The sequence below is a fragment of the Phaethon lepturus genome, unplaced genomic scaffold (genome assembly GCF_000687285.1).
Source record: "Phaethon lepturus isolate BGI_N335 unplaced genomic scaffold, ASM68728v1 scaffold7704, whole genome shotgun sequence".
NCBI lineage: Eukaryota > Metazoa > Chordata > Aves > Phaethontiformes > Phaethontidae > Phaethon > Phaethon lepturus.
Genome location: NW_010533977.1, coordinates 7,924 through 28,647, shown reverse-complemented (window position 1 = coordinate 28,647; position 20,724 = coordinate 7,924). Strand labels below are relative to the sequence as shown.

Sequence of the window (20,724 nt, the reverse complement as noted above, 5' to 3'; positions counted from 1 at the left end):
GAGCAGCTCTACCAATACAGTTTGCAAAGCGCATATGTGCTAGTGCTCTGCAAGAAGAGCATGATAACATGTCCTCTTCTTCTGCTTGATCCACCTGGTGTCTGTATCTCAGGCTAGTATCAAGTGTCATGATTAATGTGTTTGTAGCCGTACGTGCCACAGAAACCATGGAGCTCACACAAGCACGGCTTAGGAGATTGTTTCCAAAGTCTTTCCTGGCAGTTTTTTTGTGTTGCATGTTTCTGTCTCTCATTGTGTGAGCTCTGCTCTTCCTTGAGCTCCAGTCCTGCCTCTGCAGCCATGCTGAGGTGACCTGCTTTACGTGCGAAGGAAATCATTCTCAGCAGGGCTGGCAAAAGGCAAGTGTGACTTGCTCACAAATGTGTCTGTATTTGCAGTGCCTTTTAAAAAAGAAAAGGAAAAAAGGTTATTAATATTGTGTGTGGACTTTTGGTGTGGTTTTTGAATAGGGCATGTTTGGCAATGGTGGGAAGTAGGACGATGAGATGACAGTGCTTTGTACGTGTGTAGGGTGCTGGGTAGAGCAAACTCACCCTGTCATGGTGGCTGGGGAGCAGGGAGATTTATACCAGCCTTTCCCTTCACCTCCCTGGCTGCCCTCCAGCCAGCAAAGACTGTGTTACCACCTAAAGGCAAGATAAGGCCCCATTTCCAGTCTTGGGCTGCATGGGCCAAGCGAAGCCCGGGCTCTGTCCCAGATGCCTTACAGTGGTTAGACTGGGCACTTCAGCAGACAAGGAGAAAGAAGGAGACTTCATATCTGAGATTAAACTGAGATTTAGTAACTCCTTGGTAAATAGTCTTTTTCATCACCAAAGGCATGACCTTGAGCAGGAAAATCCAGAGCCTCTTTCAAGTGGGATCGTTGCTCGGTGTAACACACCACCCTCTGCAAACCTTTGGGTTGGCTTTCATCATGGCTTGTGGGTCTGGAGGCCTGATGTTTGGTCTACAGAGGTTTCTGGCTCTGGGTTAAACTTTGACCAGAGTTTCTGCAGGCAGGTAAGGTGTGCTGTGGGCCAGCTCGGGGATTGGGCTGTTCCTGCCCACCTGCTGCCTTCCTTCCCTGGGGTGGCAGTGGACAATGACTGACCGTCACTTCCCCAGGACGGCCTCGAGCGAAGAGTGCGGCGGTGCGGGAGGTGCTGTGCGTCTGTCCATGCCCCGGCCGTGACTGTGCTGCCTGGGGAAGGGAGAGGGAGGCAGCAAGGCCGAGGCCTGGCTCTGCTTGTAAAACCAGGGGCGTTTCCGGGTGGGAAGGTAGGTCCCTGTCCCTTCCACCACAGAGTTCGGGGTTGCTGGGTTTGGCCCTGCCTCGAGCCCACCAGGCTGAGGTAGGATTGCACATCTCCCTAACAAATCCTGGGGGTGGATGGAGTTGTCCCAGGCTCTCTTTAGCCTCCTGTCAGCTCCCTTCCCTTACTAAAAGTTAAATTGGCAAGGTGCCGTCGACTGGAGGTAGGGGTTGGACTGTGTTACTTCCAAGCTGTAGTAAAAAGCTCTCTGTACATTAATCAGCCGAGATGCGGGAAGACCAGCTTGTCCTTTGTTCTCCTCAACGTCCCACCATGCCCAGGCCCGAGCAAAAGCAGTGAGTCCATGATACAGCTGCTTGCCCCACATCATCCCTGACCCCCATCATCCCTGACAGTGGCAGCCCCCACGGAGCGATCGCTGCCAGCATTTCTCCTCCCGTGACTGCAGCCCGGCTCCCCGCACACCGGCAGTGGGAGCGTGGGCACCTGAGGGCACCCCGCTCAGCACAGCCCCTTGGCGAGGAGCCCTCGTGCTTCCCCCACCACCTGCGGGGCTGCCGGTGCTGCTGGGGGACGGAGGGGCAACAGCACTTGCAAAATCAAAATGGCCATCACGAAACCCTGGAAGTTGCTGACGCAAGGTGCGCTGATGAACTCCCAGAGCATCACGTGGAGCCTGCGAGAGGAGACTATCTAAAGCCTATTGAGTGGAAGATAAGCTGGCCACTGACAAATACTATCTTGCGCTAGTTGATTTAGTGCCACTTCATGTGCATGAAATAACATCAACAGGAGCTGGCTAAACCCAGGCCTTTTTGAGATGACTGCTACTTTGCTCTGACAGAGGAACGTCAGAAAAAACCCAGCAGCTCCACCTGGGATGCGTCCTCCTCCCAGCCCCTCTGACACTCACTCCTGTCGTCAGAAGACAGATGACTTGGATTTTCTTCCTGTTTGGGAGATGAACTTTGACTCCCTCTAGCTTGTTATGATTATTTCCCATATGGAAAAACTGTCTAAAAACCTAACTTTTGACCTCAGGTATGTAATAAGTTGTTGGTTCAACTTCTGACTGAGGCTGTCTATAATTATAAAATATTATAACTCTCAGGGTCTGCATTTAACAAGCTGGCAGACAAGGTAGGCTGCAATCTCTGCTCAGTGCATAGCTGGCTGTGAGCAGCAGCTCTGCCAAGCCAGGCAGGAGATAGCAGGTAGCAGGAACTGGCTTCTGAAACAATATAGGTAATGATTTTCTGGGAGAGTAGCTCTCCTTCAGCATGTGTACTACCCAGTATCTCTAATGATATTTATTGCTGAACTGAGAATATGTGGATGTACCAGGCTATTTTCATGTGTTATGTTTTTGTCTTCTGCTGGGGCAGATAAAAGATTAAAAGATAACCATCTAAAATGTTTAATAACATCAGGTGACTGCTTTCTGATGTACACTCTGAGATGTGCCTTACAGGACTGTGACAATTTCTGAATTCTGTAAAAAAAAAATTCATCTTAAACTGTGTGGGATTAAAAATCTCAGTCCCTGATTGCTCCTGGGGAGGGAGTTGCCTTGCCTGGTTTCAGAAAGGTGAAAGGCAATTGAGAAATCTTCAAGCAGCTTGTTTGCTTTGATTTTGAAGACTTACTGACATTGGCATGGCTTTGGTGTGTTGCTTTTGGGGGGAGTAAGGGAGGTTGCACCCATTTCTAAGGAGCTAGTCTGAAGGTGTGTATTGGTAATTGCGGTTGGATACACATCAGTTTGGGTATAATGGAAATCTTTTTTTGATTTTAAGCCTGCCCTGTATCTTCTTCTTGGGAGTTTCCTTTGGTTTCAACAATTTGTCATCTTTTGTAATTGTTCATTCCAGTTTCTTAGTTCTAGGGAAGGTGTGAAGTCTTCTGACAAATTGCTTTCAGGGGCAAAGGAGGTAATTTTACGGTGCTTCAAATAACCTTCAAAAGTTAATAAGTAGTCTAACAGTAATGTCAGTAGGGTCTGGAAACAGCTGAGAAACATTTATGGAATTGGAACCTGACAAAGCATTGGTGCCTCTCAGGTCTTCTGTAGTTATCTGCTTTTTGTGCTTATTTTCTTCCTGGCAATTCACAATGAAATCTGTGGGAAGAAGCTGAGGAATTCAGCACTTAGCATGAATTTCAGGCTTTCATCAAAAACTAGGTAACTTTGCTGTCTGCGATCTTTCTTAAGGACAGATAGTGTGGTAGGAAATGAAAGAAGTGTGTAAGATTGTAAAAAATGCCGGTTGCAGGGCATACGCCTCCTCTCTCTGCTGTGCAGTAAAGTTTACACAATGTCCATAGGTCACAAAACCTGTATTAAGGCAGATTGTATTTTCATGCTTAGGACTGCCAAGCGCTTGTTGTGCACTAGGAAATAGAGGAGTTACTGGTATGATCTCTCACCTGTGTTGTTTTCTTCCAGATGCATATTCAGTCTCTTCCAATGACAACGGGGGCAAGTCTGATTCAGTGGCCAATTTGCAACCTCAGCCATCCCTCAACTCAATCCAGAGTTCTCCTGGCCCCAAGCGCTCAACCAACACCCTGAAGAAATGGTTGACTAGTCCTGTGCGCCGGCTGAACAGCGGGAAGACTGAGAGCAACATCAAGAAACAAAAGAAGGTGCGAGATGGCAGGAAGAGCTTTGACCTCGGCTCACCAAAGACCGGAGATGAAACCACTCCTCAAGGAGACAGCGCAGATGAGGTGTGTGTTGGTGTTTGTTGCAGGAAAGATCATATCTCTGATAGTCTTTTCTGTGGTGTGTGATTTACGCTTGAGTAAATGCAGTTCCCTTAGGGTCTAGAGGGAACAGCAAATCATATGTTAAATTGCATTGATTGAAGCTGTGTTGCAAACAGCGTTGTCGTCCAAAGAACAGTGGAATATATAGGGAACAGCATTTCAAAGTCTACATATATTATTGTCCTTGGACTAGATTTTTTTAATAGCCTATTAGAAAGCTGTCAAGGATAGAAATGAAGTTATTCTTGAGCAGCTGTTATCCCTTTGTGCTGAGGTTCATATCATCTCATGACAGTGTAATTCCTTATTGAAAGAAAACACTCAGAGAAATAGCCATGTTTCTGTTAAATTTGCTACCTATTTGTAGCTGCAGTTTCTCTGCAGGCATGTTCTTTCCGAGAATGGCTCTTTCCTGATAAAGTGAATAAGGACTTATAAGCCAAAAATGGAGAAGATACTAACTGAACACAAATAGACAAATTCATTTTAGAAACTGTACATTGAGATGTTCTCATTTAAATTAAAGAATACTTTTCCATCAGCACACAGACAGCTGTAACTGCCTTACCTGCTTGGGTGACTGATAAACTGTATTTCTGTAACTCTTAGAATGCACCAGGATTAACCGGCAAAAGCTTATGTCTTTATTGTTTCTCTTCCACAATACTTAGCATTACCTGCAGTTCTCTCCACCCAACGCAATATTGAGCCAGTATTAGTATTAACGGACTCAAAGCCTAGTGGTAGAGCTCAGATATCTAAAAAGAGAAAAGAAGCCCATCCCTGGTTCTAATTATATTTAACTTTTCTTCAGAAGAGCAAGAAGGGTTGGGGAGAAGATGAACCAGATGAAGAGTCTCACACACCTCTTCCTCCTCCTATGAAGATTTTTGACAATGATCCAGCCCAAGATGAGATGGTAAGGCCTCCCCTACCATATCATTTTGCTGTTTGAGTGCATTTCTCACATAGCCATTTCACAGTGGTTTTGTAGTGGTCTTCTAGTATCCAGGGCCTACACTTGTGGTTACGAGAGACTCCTATGTGCAAATCATAATCTAGTACCTTTCACCAACTGGATTTACAAATAGTGCTGGATAAGCAATTTAGCCCTGGCATCCCATTTCATGACAGGTAGATCGTGTGCTCATGTTGTGTGTAGTCAGAAATTCAATTCAGTCTGATAATGCATGTTCTCCACATCTGTTTTAAAAGTGCCGTTGGTGTGTGGCAGTAGCAGCAGAAATGGTATTTGATGGCAGCCTGGACCTGAAAAGTAGGACAGATGCTGGACTCTGCTTGAGTCCACAAATACCACATTTACCAAGGGTTAGATAGCTTGGGCTCTCCACTCAGACTTTGTGTGACCGGGTTCAGGAATGTTGTCAGTCTGTGCCCCACCATCCACTCTCCATTTTAAAGTGCTTTGAAACTTGAAGATGGAAAAGCCTACCCAGTGCCATCGTTTGGCATTTTCAGCATATGTGGCTGATCATCACTGAATGGTCCATCAGCTCCAGTTAGTTCAGAAGCCCACAAGGTGTCTGAAGTCCCTGTCAGGAGGGTGGGAAAGGCTTTGGTCTGCCCATCTTTGTGCACCATGCTGGTGGTGGTAGTTCTCTGCTGTTCACTAGCGTCTCTTGAATGTTGAGTCCAAATTTGCTGCAGTAGATGGTGCAGTGGCTTGCAGAGTCCTTCAGTTGCTCTCTTGGACTTGGGGTGAGAATCTGTGGATATGGCTACGACGGTGGTTTGCATTCCCAGTCAGTGTGGGTCCTGTCTGCATGTGTCCTCCCCCACCCTTTCCTGGTGCTGTGTTCTCCGTTGTAGAAATCCATCCTTCTGTTTAGCTGTTTCCTGCTTTCCTGCTGGCATCTGTTTTTAGCACTGCCACTTCTGTATTTCTATCCCCTGATTGTAATTACTGCGTGCAAAGAAGCAAGGATAGGGGAGATTAATAAATTGTCAGGAAAAACAACAACCCAGAAAGTTCTTGGGGAAGGTTCAGGAAGGAGTTTGGAAATACAGAGAGAGAAGGGTGCAAAGGAGCAGAATGATGGAAGAAAGGATTCGGGGGCTTGCTGCTAATCTGTCAGGAAATGTTATGACATTGTGGTGGCAGCAAGTCCAGAAGGAAGCAGCTGGAGTTGTGGACTCTTGCCCTTTGAGTGCTGCGTGTGCTGCTGGCTGTCTGGCGAGGGGCAGAGGAGAAAGGTCAGTGAAGCAGAGCCATGGTGGATCTGTGCCCAGCACAATAGCAGTTGCTCCTGGCTTTTTCCCTATGGTGTTAAGCTAAATGTTTTGGGGTTAATTTGCTTTTTTGGTTTTGGGGGGGACTTGTTTTGGGTTTTTTTGAAAGAAAAACAAAACTGCTTTAGTTGGGTCACTACTTTTGATTTTTAACATGCCATGTGATTTCAGTATTCCTTAAATACATTTCTGACAGTGCCAATGTTGTGGAACTAAACTGTTTTCTGCTCCAGATGTCTAAGCTTTATAGAGCGTTTTGGTATCCTGTTTCTTCACCCGCTCCTAAACAGAAGATTAAATAGGGCAAGATGCATCTGAAACCCTTTTTCTCTCTCTTTTTCTCCCCCTACTCACTTTTTGTCATGGGGGAAAATCTTAACCTCACAAACATGGCTCCTGAATTCCCTGGCACAGGAGTACCACATTAGTAATGCTTGAGTGGTGCTGGACCCAAGAGCTCTTCAACAGTGTTAATTTGGGCAGAGGTCCCTGCTCATGTCCTACTACTGCTTACAGGCACAGGCTTAGGTTGGACCAGCAGCAGCGTGGGGAAGTAACAAGGGTAGGTCAGGACACGGTTTAGTGCAGAGGATGGTGGTTGTCGGTTGGACATGATGATCTCAAAGGTCTTTTCCAACCTTAATGATTCCGTGATTCTGTGATGTCTGCACGCTGCGGGGTGCAGCACCGTTCCCTGAGCCTATCTGCAAGGCAGCAATAATCATGCCTTGCTACTTCTGGAGGCTCTTATAAAGGCAAATTGCAAGGTATCTTCATATAAGAAATTAATAATTTACTTCCTGAGAAATAGAAATACCATTTTTCAATTTGCCCCATACAAAGCAGACCCTCTCATCAATCACAGAAGAGTTTTATTTTTCCCTGAAAGACTTGTAGGCAGCAAATGTTTCCATGCTCCCTTCAAAATCCTGCAGTTATTTACTTTTCAGAGATATTGAGCAATTTCAGTTAAAGGAATTGAGAGCAACAGCTGTTTAGTGCCTCCAAAAATTAGACTCCTCCTGCTAGAATGGTTTTGTTTGACCGTTACCGTCTATGTATTTGTCCAGTCCCTCTTCAAAGTCCCTATTTTCAGTCTTTTTTTTCCTAGACATGTCTGTCTGCATTGCAGGTGAAACAGGCTGTCTGAGCTTTTACATTTGTATGAGGTTCCTGCATTACCAACCTAATTCTTCAATTACCAGCTTGATTACCTGTAGTTTTTGTTGTTGTAATTAGAACTGTTGATTAGATGTATTATTTGTGAAAGGTGAGGTGATGAGGAGTGGCAGGCTGTTCAGCTTCTGCTCTGTCACAAGGCTTCTGGTTGGGATTGGTGTCCTTTGCCTTTTTTTTCTCCTCCTGGGGCTGTGTCACTCAACATGACCAACCTTGCCAAAGGGCTGCTGAAGGAGGTGGCCAGCTGCCTAATTCCTGCCATCACATTTCCACTCCACAGCACTATTTAAACTCAGATGCATGTTCACTGGCACCTACACGGTGGTTTCACTGAAATATGTGCTCTCCAGAAGGCCTTTATTAAGCAGCTGAGACATGAATAAGCTTTTTAATAATTTTAATGCAGCATTTATAAAAATTGAGCCATGCTTTAGCCCGTGTCAGCCTGCCAAAACCAGGTTTGCAAAGGGCTTGTAGTTTTAGTCAGTGCTTGTATTTCATTGAGAAGAAATGTACACACAGGCAAGCTAATAAATACCAATTACCATAGCTATCACATGAGTTTGGGTTTTCAAAGTGAGATTTCTTAGGGCAAAGACCAAGGGGTGAAGAGGCCCGTACAGAGCAAAAACCTTAAACTAAAAGTGAATATTTCACACCGAGGCCACTCTTTGCAGCACCATGGGGGATGCTTGGGTAGAACATTGATGAGGTCTCGGTGTTTCTGGAGGTTTGTAATGATCAGCACATACTAGTTGTGGCTACCTGAGCATGGAGACGTGCAAAGACGTTACATGATGTCAGGCACCTAAAATGGAATACCTGTGACCAACAGACAGACATAGAGAAGCGAGACTGAAAATATTCTAAATAATGCCAGTAGGGAAAAATGGGCATCTCCAAAGAGTGTTTCTGCCCTCCTGTACCAGGCACCTAGGATAGATGAGATATGTAGGGGTGTTTTCTCTCCACTTACTGCAGAGAGGAGAGGGAAGAGATGGATTGATGTCCATCCATTTTGGATGGATGAGGTTGCATGAATGGGAGGTGTCATTTGAGTTCATTTGGAGTTACAATTCATCTGTGGGGAAGGGAGGGGGAATGATTTGTTCCCCCCTGCCTCCCTCCCCTATTGCCTGTAACTCCATGTCTACCTTGTGCTTAACTACATTTATTAAATATGTATGTATGGGGGAGGGGATAATTTCTTACATTGGCAGTGAGAAGATCAATTTTCTGGATCATTTTCATTTTCAATGAACTTCAGTTCTTTGACACTGTTCCCTGGTTCCCAACCTTGGACCTGCTTCAGAGGGATGTGCAGCCAGAGTTGGATGGCAATTCTGTGCTTGCCTGATAGGGCTGCAGTCACTCACCTGACCATGCATGTGGTCCTCTAACCCTCCTGCTCCCCTTCCACATTTGTCCTCCTGTCTCAGAAGCTGCTTCACTGACCGCTGGTTTCCTACTCCTTTCTCATCCTGCTAACTTGCTTTTCCTTTGCAACCTGGTGTCTTGCAGTCCTCTTCTTTGCTAGCTGCTCGACAGAGCTCCTCCGATGTCCCAACTGCTGCGGACCTTGTCAGTGCAATAGAAAAGTTGGTCAAAAGTAAGCTGGTAAGTTTAGTGTTGTGAAAACTGTGTACACAACAGGCCTAATGTGACTCTAGGGAAGGACTTTAAAGTCTACCTCTTTTTTCTGATTTCCTTGCTTTCCACCTTCACCTGCTATGCTTTTGTTAACCCTATGTGCTCTGCTTCACAGTAGAGTATCTAGTATTTTTGCTTTCCATGTCAGATGAAGCCTACATCTCACGTTGGCATGCAGGGTCCGTGCTGCAAAGTCAAAAGGTGCTTTTGGAGCAGGCTTTGAAGGGTATGAGCTACTGTAGTCTTTCAGGGGGCTTGTTGGTATTCTTTCAAATATTTTACGCAGTGAGATGTTTTGTTTTGTTTTAAAGCTTGTTCTGAGGCACAGGAGTTTTACTACCCAACAGGTGAATTTGTTTGGTATTCTGGCTTCAGTGAAAAGACCCTCTAAAGAGTAGAACTGCTTGAAGTATTACAGCTGTACTTTAATTTTACAAAGATTCATGTGTTGCTTCTAATCTGCCTTGTCAACTCTATGTGACAGGGAGCGGAACAAGTGATAAAATGCTGTGGGTTTAATTTGTTCAAAAATTTCAATGTTGTGCACTCTCCCCGTTTGGTCCCATCTCTGCTGGATAAGGAGTAAACCCTGTTTCATATCCTGACTTCTCTTAAATTTTCCCTGAAACAGTTCAGAATGTTAATATAAAAGCTAAACCTTTTTTCTACATGTCCCAGGATCTCTCAATTTAGGTAAATGCTTGCTTTGAGCAAGTTTAACTTAATTACAAGTCAGGATTAAAGCAGGGTTATGATGAGCCTACAAAGGTTCATTTCTTTACATATACTGGAAGGATGACGAGAGTAAAACCAAAACAACAAAACACACAGTGATCATTGAATTACTGTAACTCTGTGCAAGCAGCTTTATCTAGCCAATTATTCCAGACAGTTTTGGTATGTTCTCCGTTTAAGATGTTGGTACATGAAGATGTTCTGTGTTCGTAGGGTGCTTGATAAGGAATAAGTGGTGAAGGAGCTTGTTGTGACATGGGAAACCAAAAAGGACATTCCCAGAAAATTTACTCAAAATAGTTTTATTCCGTTGAGGGACTAACAAATTGAAAAGTATTTCATTAATCCAGTTAGATATATTTTCAGAGGATATTTTATTCTCTCTCCCCTGCATGCAGGCTGTTATGTCAATTGCAATTACTTTCTAGGGATTTGGGGAAAACTTTAATTATTGTGGAATGTTACTATGAACCCATCTATTTCTGTTTCATTTTGTGTTTTACTTCACTACCAAGAATTCTCATTCAATCTTTGGCAGAGAAACACTGACCACGTGTAGCCTAACCCTGGTTCTGATTGAGACACCAGGATATTTTCAGGTTGTTTTGAAATAATTTGGAAGAGTTTTCTCATCCTGGGGCTACCGAAACATCTTTTTCTACCTTCTGGCAAAAGGATATCTTCTCTGTTTTAATGCTTTGGGGGTGGGGGGCTTATATCAACTTAAAACTAGTTTGGTTGTGTTTCACCAAGTCCTGCGGGAAAGTATTCCTGAATACTCTGCTTGGTTTTAGACAGCAGTGTTGATTGCAGAACTGACTTGAAACAGAAGGTAACACTGATACTGAAGTTCAAGGATAATCTTCATTCTATCGTTCTTTGGGGTTTTTTAGACCCTTGAAGGAGGATCGTACCGAGGAAGCTTAAAAGATGCCACTGGCTGCTTAAATGAAGGAATGATGCCTTCGACTCCCCCACGAAACCTTGAAGAGGAACAGAAAGCCAAAGCAATGAGAGGCAGGATGTAAGTTGCCTCGCTGGTTCTTCTTTCTGAAATATGCACCCAAGGAGGACATATAGCTGCCCTAAAAGAATACTTTGTAGTCAGTGAATGAGCACGGAACTGGGAGTAAAACTGCATTTTGCTTGCTTCTGTTTTTTCTTAACCTGTAAAAATGCTTCGTAAAAACACTTGCACACCCAGGAAGTCCAACACCACTCCTTAAAATGTGCAGCTTTTATCCTAGACAGCAAATATCTTTTGCTGTAAAAGCCTCTGAACTGCTAGACAAGTAGTATTGAGATGTTTGCCTTGGTAATTACTGCGTTGCCAGAGGTGAAATCACCTCTCAAAGGGGTGGTTGACCTTGTTAGCTACCTTCAAGGAAAAGAACAGAGAATCCCACTAGGATTTTTTGAATGAGAGAATAATTTTTTGCTTTAGCTATTAGCAAAGGAAGAGGCAGAATTCAGATGCATTTGTGGTGGAAACATGCCACCAAAGAGAAGGTTTCATTTGGGAAACCCTTATATTCATGGTAATGAGAGAGGAAAGAAATGGTGACAGCTCATGGAAGTTGTTTTTTAAAATTATCTGTACACTCCCATAAATGTAACAGACATAACACTTGTGCCTTCAAAGCTTATCATGATTAAAGCATTTCTTGAATGCATGGTTAGTCTGAAGGACACAGAGTATTGGAGAAACAGAATCAAGAATTATATGAAAGAGAGCTCAGGTAGCTGTTTTCTTTATACTGCCTCTTACACTAGCAATGGTAACTGCAGTCTTCTAATCAAATCATGCATCGATGGCAAAAGTAACGGTCCATACAGGTCTCATTGGAGTGTGCTAAGGTGAGAGGTGGAAAAAAGAGCAGCCCATTTGGGAAAGATGCCAAGCAGGGAAGGAAACCAAGTCAGTGGAGGACAATGAGGTAGTTAAGTGTAGATGAGGAAGCAGGAGCAAAGTGTCGCAGGTCTGTGAAAGCCACCATTTACTCCTGCAGTTTGTTGCAGGAAGCCAGAGTAGCAATACAGTGAGGGACTGGATCAACTTTAGCAGCAGGCGGGGACACGACACTCCTGGACGTGTTTCTGAATGGGAAAAGTTTTTTACTAGACAGCTGTCAGCCTTCCCGCAGAGAATAACTCTGCCCACGCCTGTCTCCTAAAAGCTTCTCAATATTGCAAGTTCTTGGGTTTCTCTGGTGGCAATTCATTAATTAGATAGCTGGCATCTAACTGCAGGTTGCCGTTTCAGTGCAGAGACCTGTGCCACTGCAAGCGCAGATACAGTAATGCTTTCTAGTGTCTGACACTTCTGGCAGGGGGATTGGCAGCACGTTACATGTAATTAGTGGCTGCCTCTATCCAGATTTCCTGAACACCAGGATATTTAGGAGCACCTGCTAGAGGCTTTCAGCACAAGACATCTGTCTCCTCTCCAGCTCCTTTGTGTGTGTGTTAGGTATCTCTACGGCTCTCTCTGTCTAATTCCATAGCCATATCAGGCAGCTGAGCTCCAAACTTGAGCTGAGACTCCCCATTCCCCACAAACCAGCAGCTGAATCCTTGCACAGGCATGGGCAGTAATTTCCTGTGTCTCTGGCAGCACGTGCGTGCCAGCAGCTAGCCTTAGTGTTAGGAAACCCTTATTCCATCAGACTTGATTGCTGCATTTCTATGGGCAATAAGGCAATAGTCTCATCGAGTGGCGTTGTGCACTATAGATTTAATACAGAGTTAAGATATCCAGATACTCAGGCTTATTCAGAAGCGAGGAGGCTCTATCCTTGTTCCAGTTCATGCCATTTTAAATACAGCTGTGTAGTAAATATCTGCTGGTGACCAGGGCAGGCACCTTCCAAGCAACTGCTTGCCCTTGCTCCATGTTATCAGATGAGGAGGTTAGTGAACTTGAATTTTTGGCAGCATGCATCATAGAAACCTTAAATCTGGGAGTACCTCTAAGGTCCTGTGTCAGGTTGGCTTCAGAGAACTAATAGAGAGGGTCAAGGCTGATTTCTCTGCTTGCTAGGAAGAGGGGAGCTGGGGCATCACTGGTGCTCAGTTTAAGGTAAGCAGTAGAGATGCAGACTCTGGTTCCTAAGAGAGGTGTAAATTTTCATGTTTAGTCTGTTCACCTCATAGATATCGGATTGCTGCACTGATTTTTAATTCAAACCCAGCTGCCTGCATGTGCAGCAACATTAAGTACTACAAGTGCCTGCTGCTTCATTTTTAGAGCAGGAGTTGGCCATAAGTATCTGTAAGTTACTGCAAGGCAGTAACTCAAACCAAATGGGTCCGGGTGTGGGGGAAGCAGTGGGCAGGTAGGAGAGGTTCTCCCCATCTTTTCAGCTGCTCTCTGTGTTTGCAGGGAGCAATGCAGAGGTGGTGTGAGCCAAAAAGTAGCCTCCCCACATGCCTCTCTGTGTGGAGGGGATGTGGTAAGCCTTTTGCAAGGGCACAGTAGGTCAGCCAGCAAGAGGGGACTGTACAGCACACACTTGTTCAGGCCACATGCTGCTGCTTTGTAAAAGAACAGCCTTTTGCCCCGTGCGTGTTTACTACCCAGGCACGCAACTTGGCAGGGTGCTTCGGAGAGCACAAGCATCTGGCATCGCCACTGCCAGCCCTGCCTTCTGCCAAGGGGGCTGGATTTCACTCTCAAATGAACAAGAAGCTGTTTGACCTCTTCCTGCCACGTGTCTTAAGTATCTCCTCCACTCTGTGCAAGGGACACGTTGGGAGTGCAGCGGGAGCAGGATTTATTTTCTCAGTAAACCCTCATAACCGAGTCTCTGCTTGCAATGGCAGTCTACTATTTTTTTTTTCCCTCTAGATATTATCAACCAGGCTTTTATCTTAGCAGTGCTTGCCCTCAGTCCTATCATTTCAAGTGGGTCAGTCTGCTGATTGATGTGAACAGAGTGATATTAGACATGAAAGCACTCCTCTATCCTGTAAGCCTTGTTACTGCCCTAGCGAACTTCAGCACAGATGGAGTTTATTTGTTGTATGCCAAATCTATGTATTGGTGTAATTCAGAGGCAAACTGTCTGCAGCAAGCTGTAACTTTTTGAAATTGTCCTCAAAAGAACATTATGTGATTAGTCAGTTTGACTTACAAAGGAGGGGCTTTTTTTAGCTTGCTGTTGTTTGCAACATCAAGCCTTCATCAGACTCTCCTACCCAGGATTATTAGCTCTGAAATCAGTGTAAAGCATTTGACACCCACACATAGATTACCTAGTCTGAAAGATTAAGCTCTTGGTTATGATGGGAGAGGGGATTTGTTTTCCAAATGTTTGAAACTTCCAAATTAATACTTAATTGATGAATCTTGGGCAAAGCCAGAGGCACTGGGTCAAGAGATCTTCTCCTGCTTGCTGCAGAATGGGTCAGGACATGTCTCCATCACTATCAGGAGGGCTGCATGGAGGGTGGAGGAAAGGAGAGCAGAGAGGTGTAGCTCAAAGTACAGTACAGGTTGTGCTGCTGCTCTTGCACCATTCTGGGATGTGGAGGGGAAGAGGGGGTAGAAAAAAGAGTGGTTAAGAGAATTGAAACTACCCTGACCTGAAATGTGACAGTTTTGTCATTTACATTCCACTGAGCTGTAAGTGAGTGGAGAGTGAGTTGTGTTATGTGACCCAGAGTGGAAGTGGGGTAGTATGTGGAAAAAACAGTAACATCAAGGAATATAGTCAAATATGTGCATGTTCTGTTTTAATTCAGGTTTGTCTTAAATGAGCTGGTACAGACTGAAAAAGACTACGTCAAAGACTTGGGCACTGTTGTGGAGGTGAGCTGAAGCAAACCCTGTAAAATGTTTTCCCACTAAAAAGCACCATGCTGAAGGGTGACAGCAACAAAAAATACAGCCTGAGAAACAAACTGCTTTATTTTGCACTCTGCTTCCATGGTCCCCTTCTCATGTTGACAGAAACAAGAAGAAATGCCTTTGGAAACTATTTTTGTTTCCATCTAACTAATGTTATATTTTAGGTTTCAACTCCAGTGTGCAAAGATTTTTCTTGGCTACCCTGCTTGTGACAAAGTCTTTCTGCTTTAATGCAGCCTTGAGAGCAGTGGTGGAGAATAACTTACACTCCTACCATCTATTTCTTGTGTTTCTTGCTGTCATATTGAGTAATGGTAACACATACTTTACTTGAGTTTGCACCTGGACTAAAGTCCTGTGTCTGAGTACCTTTCCAGACACAGGGTTTGGATCTGTGCTGAGGTGCCTGTGTGGCCCATGGATTATTGTTTTGCAAAAAGACTTGAGATAAAATAGAGGGCTTTTATTTTTATTTGCCCCTTTCTCCTTTTTTTCAAAAGCAGTTATAGGTTTTTTAAGCTTCAACTTCTAAAGACCTGACTGATCCTTAGGAGCCACCTGTCAGCAAAATCACATGCAGGGTCCGTTTTTTTTCCCAGCAAGGACTCAGAACTTGTGATTCAAGTGTAGTTTTGGCAACACTTTTGGCATTCGCTAGTCCAAGAAGAATTATCAGCCCATCTAACAGTGATTTTCAACAGCTTCCAGACTTGAAGACTTTTGTGTTATCTTCTGTTTCATCATGCACCACTGGCAAACCTGACAGGGCTGCAGTGCTCCAAAGGCTTATAAAGAAACTCTCAGGAGGTGTGAAAAATCCTGCTCATGTGACTCTAAACTTACTGCTTGGCTTTGTGCTCCCACAAAATACTCATGGTGATGAATGGAAGAACTCTGTACAGAGTCTGTCTTCTTCCTCTTACCAGAGAAGCCAAGAGAATGATAACTATTTTTGTTTAACTTTTATCTTCTAATTGCACTTGTCACTTCAATGATATCTAATAACAGTTTGTATAAGTATTGTAGATATTCAGAATAAATCCTATAACGTTTTCTTTTAAGCAAACTGTGTAATTTAAAGTATCTAGATGGGTTTCTGGTTTTAAATTGTACAAAAGGTATTTTAAGTGTTCTCAGTATAAAAACTTTTGTTTCTTTGAAAAAAATGGAGTGTAATTATGCTCCCTCTTCAAATGAACCCTTTGCTAATCACTGATCATTAATTCTAAAGGGCTTCATGAAAAGGATTGAAGAAAAAGGAGTTTCTGAAGATATGAAAGGGAAAGACAAGATTGTATTTGGCAATATTCACCAGATCTATGACTGGCATAAAGAGTAAGTTTTTAGTTTAGTTCCTTTTTAAGCACCTTTCTAATCGCTCATCCATAAAGGATTTGGGTATATGGTGTCTGTGTATCTAAGCTCCTTTTAATTGAACATCAGCAGGTGATTCAGTGCTGAACTTCCAAAGGACGTTGCCTCGCTTTAAATGGTCTCTGTTGGTTTGTAAGTGCTGCTTAATAACTTCACAAATCATGGCTACCTTGAATCCTGATAACATATTCTAATTCATGTGCTTTTAGCCACAGTTTCACGATACACTTGATCCTGATATAGGGCTTTGTCTACCGAGCCAAAAACAGCACAACTGCATGATGCAAGGCATTGGTCTTACATAAAATCATTTTTCCCAGTGGAAAAAAACTTGGGTGGACTATAGCTTCACACTGCCTGGCTTCATGGGAGAGTGTTTGTCACGTTGTCTCTGATCACAGATGCAGCTTTATGCTGGCTCAAACACCATGCCAGGAGTGCTGGTCAGTGTGTGAGAGAAATGTTGCACATGAGAGTCTGCTTTGTGTCAGTGCTGTGCTGCCAACAGCTCTGCCACTCCTTGCTGGGGAGCCACAAGAGGCTCAATGGGAGATATTACTGTGGTCCATCTACAACTCTGCTCATAAGCAGTTCCAACATGGCTCCCAGAGAGTTGCTGCTTGTGGGGTACTTGCTGGATCCTCAGATAAGCTACTGAGGCTGCTATAATTGTGTTTCTTGGGTCACAGCTGTAGGCTCAATTCATCCCACTGATGAGCAGTAACAATGCTGGAAAGTCATGGTTTGCTTGCTGTGTCTTGTGGTTCCCAGCAACATGAACATCTTCACATGCAGCTGATAGGATCACGAAGGCTGACCATACCAGTAGTATTTGGCTAGTAGGGTGATAAAATGCAAATACCTTCAAGATCCTTCTCATGTGAAAGCTCTGGTGTGCTTTGGCCTAGTTGATGCTTTTGACTCTGAGTTAAGAACTCAGATCCTTGAAAATCTTACTCATACACAAGTAGCTTTTGAAAAGCTCCTGGAAATATGAGGCTTATTTCAAACCCTGGGCCATTTCTGCTGCAATTTTATGAACAGCAATGTCTTGCTTATGGACAATATGGTCATCATTTCAACTCTGCCACTTAGAAATACTCTACAGCTCTAGCTAAACTAGAATTTGGGTGTGCATGTGCAGACTTGAACAATGGACACTGGGCTGGATCTTCTTTCAGCTCTGGACATTTCCCTCACCCAGGAAATACGGTATCCTTCCCATCATGTGTCCCACAGGTGCTTATCTCATGGCCTGGGTCTGTCCTTATGTTCTGATAGATGCCCTTGTGAGCACAAAACAAAAAATGTCAGGAAACGCTTCACCATATACTAAGTTGATACCAGCAACATAGTGTTTTTAACAGTGACATTCATTCTTTAAGTGTGATGATAGGAGTTTTCTGTAACACATAGGGAAGGATTCCCTATTTTTTGTTCTGCATATCTAGGGTCAAGAAGTCTATTTAAATGCAAATGAATTTAACATTTATAGAGGATTGAGTCATGGAAGCAGCTGTATCTGATGGTAGCGATAGGGATGTTTAGTTGGGACAGCTGTCCAACATGCCCCTGCTTTTGAGGTTTTGGGATTTCCTGGGACCAGACCCGTGCAGACATGTCCTCTCACCAAGTCTGGCTACTGGAGCAAATCTGCGGAGTCATTTGAGATGGAACTCCTGCAGTGAAAAAGAAGATGGTGCAAAGGGAGATTGTCAGGATTTGCCTACCTAGTTAGAAAAACCTACTAGTATTCCTAAAGTTTAGTTTAGCTGCTTTTACCCCACTTACAGACATCCCAGTATATTCTTGGTAAGGACTTTCAAGCTAGAATGAATGACCTCCCCAAAGCTGCAGGTCAAGATAGAGACATTTTTTTATGAATTACTATTACTATTATGAACTCCAGTATATGACTAACAGTAATATACTGAAAAACAGTGAAAAACAGAACATGCCAGAACTCTACCAGCAAAAACATATTGATTTGTTTATTCAAGTGGAAACTTCTGTGTCTCTTTCACATTGACCAGTACTCCAAATCTGCTCATGCAACTGAGAACTCCTGGTAAAGCTTCAGTTGAGTTTTCACAAGTGTTTTGGTATACGGAAGAGTTTTACTTTGGGAGTTCTCAGTGAAGGAAAGCAACTCTTGCAATTAGATAATAATTAGCACTTTTAAAAAATTGAATAGTAAAGAAGAGCAGATAGTTTGCAAGACAAGACCTCCACATTTCACAGCCCTCATCTAAAGTTTTAGAAATCCCACCATTAAGGGCTGAAGCCAAGCTTACCTTTTCATTTACTATTGAATACTGTAGCTAAAATTGCACAGATATATCTAGTTTGCTGCTGGGATGACCTAAAGAAGCATTCTGAAATGTTGATACCCTTTCTTTCAGCTTTTTCCTGACTGAACTGGAAAAATGTCTTCAAGAACCTGACCGTTTAGCACAGCTTTTTATTAAGCATGTAAGTTTCATTTTCTCACCTATCTCTAGTATAATTGTCATTTAGGGTGTGATGACTCCTTTCTGAAAACATCTGTTTTTGCCAACTTGATACTTCTACATGTCTAAACTTAATTTAAACATAAAGTAGCCCTGTAGTTATGCATCTTCAGTGAGCAGCTGTATTGAACTAAAGCATTAATCATTGCCCTCTTGCAGACTTCTTATTTTGGGGGCAAAATTGATTTTGACATCTGCCAAAGTATAGCTATGGCAGGTACTTGCCAACTGCTACAATTGACATGTTTGTATGATATTAGCCAAAGCACAACTCTATAGCAAATTTCAGACCTACCAGTGTGGGGATGACATCTCTAATTGGCTACCGCCTTGGAAACATCCCCTTACCTAAGGTGCAGCAGTGGAGAACAGAACCAGTTGTTACTTTACTTTCCTACTTCAGCAAACTAAATCTTTGATTAAACAAAAAATAAGGAAGACCGAGCGGAACATCTTAGCAACTTTCTGCCAGCTTTTAATACCAAAACAGAATGGAAGCCAATATCTCACCAGGCTGCTGTGCCTCTTGCTTTCACAGGAGCGGCGATTACACATGTACGTGGTATATTGCCAAAACAAGCCACGATCTGAATATATAGTAGCTGAGTACGAGACATACTTCGAGGTAAGCATTGCTTATTATACATTACTGCTACTTACAGTTGTGAGTCCTAGTCAAGTAGACTATTCTGTGATCTGTGGGGTTTATCTAAAACAAACTCTAGAAGATTCTGATACTGAATGTGCTGCTAAGGTCTCTGCTATGGGGAAAAATGTTACTATTTCATTTATTTCAAATTCTCATGTTGGTAATTTCTAATAACTGTTTAATCCAGTACTAACTGTCTGTGGCCCTCAGAGTGCCACAACTGCATTGATTTCTGTCCAAAATAAAATAAGAAGTGATTGTGCCCCTGTACTCGGCACTGGTGAGGCCACACCTCGAATACTGTGTTCAGTTTTGGGCCCCTCACTACAAGAAGGGTCCTGAGGTGCTGGAGCGTGTCTAGAGAAGGGCAACAAAGCTGGTGAGGGGTCTGGAGCACAAGTCTTATGAGGAGCGGCTGAGGGAACTGGGGTTGTTCAGTCTGGAGAAGAGGAGGCTGAGGGGAGACCTTATCGCTCTCTACAGCTACCTGAAAGGGCGCTGGTCTCTTCCCCCAAGTAACTAGTGATAGGACAAGAAGAAATGGCCTCAAGTTGCGCCAGGGGAGGTTTAGACTGGATATTAAGAAAAATTTCTTCACCGAGAGGGTGGTCAAGCATTGGAACAGGCTGCCCAGGGAGGGGGTGGAGTCGCCATCTCTGGAAGTGTTCAAAAAACGTGTGGATGTGGCGCTTCAGGACATGGTTTAGGGGACATGGTGGTGCTGGATTAATGGTTGGACTTGATGATCTTGAAGGTCCTTTCCAACCTTAGTGATTCTGTGAATCTGTAGTCTACAAACAGGGGAGAAGGTAAAAGTTGTTGGAGCTGGGCAGTGCCTCATAAATTCCCAATAAGTTTGTTTCAAGAAACCTTTGTGACTAGACACATTTAGATATTAATGTGAAAGAAGCTTGATTAACAAAGGAAAGATGTTTCGTTTCACCCAAGGGCATGAGGCAGGCTCTGCAGGACTTGTTTGCGAGGTAATCCCCGCTGCGGTGGAAAGAATGGTCTCTAGACCTTTCAGCCCTGCTCGGTCAGCTCAAAGAGGGAAGGGATTTTGGGCTTTCCAATGCCTTCCAGCCTGGTCACGACTTTTACCCAGCCCCTACCTAAATAGGATATTGCCAGATTTTTAAATCCTCTAAAATTCCCTCTTGCAAACAAAAGATTAAGAACAGACCAACTTTCTGTGGAAATAAGTCTCTGCTGAGACCTTTTATCTTGTTCTCTGTCTTACTCTGTGATTGTTTGCAATTGTTATTAATCCTCAATTTTTAGGAGGTTCAACAGGAAATAAGCCAACGGCTAACCATCAGTGACTTTCTGATCAAACCCATTCAAAGAATAACTAAATATCAGCTTCTTCTCAAGGTGAGTGGAAAGATGCATTTTGGCCTAAACTATAGTCTGCATCTTGCATTAGATGCTGTTATTTTAAATCAGCCCTAGTTTTAACTGAGGAATAACTTTGTCAAATTA

At 43.6% G+C, this 20,724-nt stretch overlaps 1 protein-coding gene across 1 annotated transcript in view; it reads left to right on the top strand.

Moving 5' to 3' along the window:
- Positions 1 to 1,881: 1,881 nt before the first annotated feature.
- LOC104619480 (kalirin-like) overlaps positions 1,882 to 20,724 on the top strand; it is a gene marked incomplete at its 3' end in the record, with an annotated part of 25,090 nt that continues 6,247 nt past the window's right edge. Inside the window, exons 1-10 of the mRNA XM_010285370.1 lie at positions 1,882 to 1,918; positions 3,724 to 4,007; positions 4,861 to 4,965; positions 8,997 to 9,092; positions 10,754 to 10,884; positions 14,604 to 14,670; positions 15,941 to 16,044; positions 18,486 to 18,555; positions 19,132 to 19,218; positions 20,524 to 20,616. Coding sequence (XP_010283672.1) covers positions 1,882 to 1,918; positions 3,724 to 4,007; positions 4,861 to 4,965; positions 8,997 to 9,092; positions 10,754 to 10,884; positions 14,604 to 14,670; positions 15,941 to 16,044; positions 18,486 to 18,555; positions 19,132 to 19,218; positions 20,524 to 20,616 — 1,074 coding nt within the window. The remainder of the gene's footprint in view (positions 1,919 to 3,723; positions 4,008 to 4,860; positions 4,966 to 8,996; positions 9,093 to 10,753; positions 10,885 to 14,603; positions 14,671 to 15,940; positions 16,045 to 18,485; positions 18,556 to 19,131; positions 19,219 to 20,523; positions 20,617 to 20,724) is intronic.